General features: G+C 34.8%; 1 protein-coding gene across 1 annotated transcript in view; it reads right to left on the minus strand.

The window, feature by feature from the left end:
• Positions 1-2,140, minus strand: part of ARL14EPL (ADP-ribosylation factor-like 14 effector protein-like) — a 12,611-nt gene that overhangs the window by 5,663 nt on the left and 4,808 nt on the right. Inside the window, exon 2 of the mRNA XM_006870526.1 lies at positions 1,278-1,417. Within this exon, the coding sequence (XP_006870588.1) occupies positions 1,278-1,417 (140 nt within the window). The remainder of the gene's footprint in view (positions 1-1,277; positions 1,418-2,140) is intronic.

Below are 2,140 nucleotides of genomic sequence, written 5' to 3' on the forward strand. Positions count from 1 at the left end.
CACTGTTTTGATTGGACCTTGTTTAATGGCAACCTAATGAGATTAAGTGTAAGAGGTGCTTCAAAAAGTTCATGAAAAAATGGAATAAAAAGATGATGGAATCTGTCCTAGAACTTTTTGAAGTCCCCTCATATTAATGGAAGAACTTACCTGAAGTCACCCAATGACTGCAGAGACATGTTTAAACACATTTTATTTGGAATAAACTCATGCATGTATCAACTGGAACCCTAGTAGCAATACTTCCTGATGTACCTGTGGATATCAGTAATGTTAAGATGTTTTAAATAGTCACTGTACCATTTTACACTCAATTCATGAGTCATCGTTTCACCAACACTGGTATCATCAGACTAAACTTTTTGCTTGTCTGGGGTGTGGTACATCCCCACACTGTATTGATGGTGTTCAGTATCCTTTCTGTTTATTACTCTTTTCTTCTATGAAATGCCTGATCATAGTTTTGATCATTTTTCTATTAGGATGTTTGTCTTTTTCTTATTAGCTTATAGGATTTAAAAATATATATATATTTTTAGATGCTGATCTTTAAGCCTATAAATATCTTCTTCTACTGTGTGATTTGTTTATAAAGTGTCTTTTAATAGTCATAAATGCATGATTATTAATTCTGATTTTAAACAACCTTTTCCTTTAAGGTTGACATAGTAATACATCTCTGATGTTCTAATTATTGTATTTAATGACAGCTCTGTGCCCATTTGAAATCCTAAATCTATTCTAATGCTTATATTATTTCTTTTCCTATTGATATATCTTTGCTGCTTTTAATCATCTTTATTGTTAAAGCTATTACTCTATTTTAAGGGCTTCGGAAGTTTTTTTGTTTGTTTTTTTTTTTTAAAAAAAACACAACATGATTTCTAAGAGTTAAGGATCCCTGGATGGCACAGTGGGTTAAAAATTGGGCTGCTAATTTTAAGGTTGACATTTCAAACCCACTAGCTACCTCATGGGTGAAAGATGAGGCTGTCTGCTCCTAAAACACTTAGGATCTCAGAAGCCCTGTGGAGCAGTTCTACTCTAAGGAGTCCTTTAGGGTTGCTGTGAGTTGGAACTGACTCAGTGGCACTGGGATTGGTTTTGGTTTTGAAGTTACAGTTTTTTTCTTTTTAACATATGGAGTGCTGTAGTAATTTATAAAGGCTATTTTAAATCATAAAAAAACCAAGAAGCCTATAATTACTTGACTTTGTCAAGGAGAACTCATGCATTTTACAATCTCACACACTGTAAGGAATAAATCATGATCTTACTTGTATTTCACAGAAAAATACTCATTCATCTTGGACATACGCGCTTTCTTTTTTTGCTGCCGTGTTTCAGGGTTGAAGTCCGCTACCTGTGGTCCAGGGTTTTGAAATGCCAAGCATTTTAACTGTCGCTCTATTTGTTGCTGTGAAGTAAATAAAATATATTAGTAATAAAAACCAGAAAGTTTGCAAATAAAATATGTTAGTAGTAAGAAACAGATAGTTTCATCTGTTTTCACATTGACTCAAAATGAACTTTTGCTGCTCTATTTGTTGCTTTGAAGCAAAAAAATATATATTAGTAATAAGAATCAGATCGTTTCATCTGTTTCCACATGGACTCAAAATGAAATTTATCTATGTATCACTGTAGTGGCAGGAAAGTTTAAATGCTTTATGTAGAGAAATAAAAACCAAACCAAGCTTCAAATGATCAGGAAAATTTTTTCATATTATGTCATTCTTTCTGAATGAAGAACACACAAATAAAACTCCTATGTTCTAAATGTATAAATGGACATTGTTATTAGTGCTGTGACGAATGTTGTTGTTGTTAAGTGCCATCGAGTTGGTTCTGACTCATAGCTACCCTGTTTAGGGTTTCCAAGAAGAGGCTGGTGAGTTTCAACTGTCGACCTTGTGGTTTAAATCAACCTTGTGGCTGAGTGCTTATCCTATGGCACCACACCAGGATTCCAACTTACAGCAATCCTGTATAGGGTTACCGAGGTTTTAAATCTTTTGCGGGAGCAGAGAACCTCAAACTTTCTCCCATGGAGTAGCTGGTGGGCTCAAACTGTCATCCTTGTGGTTCACAATCCAGTGCTTATCCTATGGAGCCACCCTGCTCCCATAAATGGGGGTAG

The sequence above is a fragment of the Chrysochloris asiatica genome, unplaced genomic scaffold (assembly GCF_000296735.1).
Source record: "Chrysochloris asiatica unplaced genomic scaffold, ChrAsi1.0 scaffold00143, whole genome shotgun sequence".
In the NCBI taxonomy this organism is placed as follows: domain Eukaryota; kingdom Metazoa; phylum Chordata; class Mammalia; order Afrosoricida; family Chrysochloridae; genus Chrysochloris; species Chrysochloris asiatica.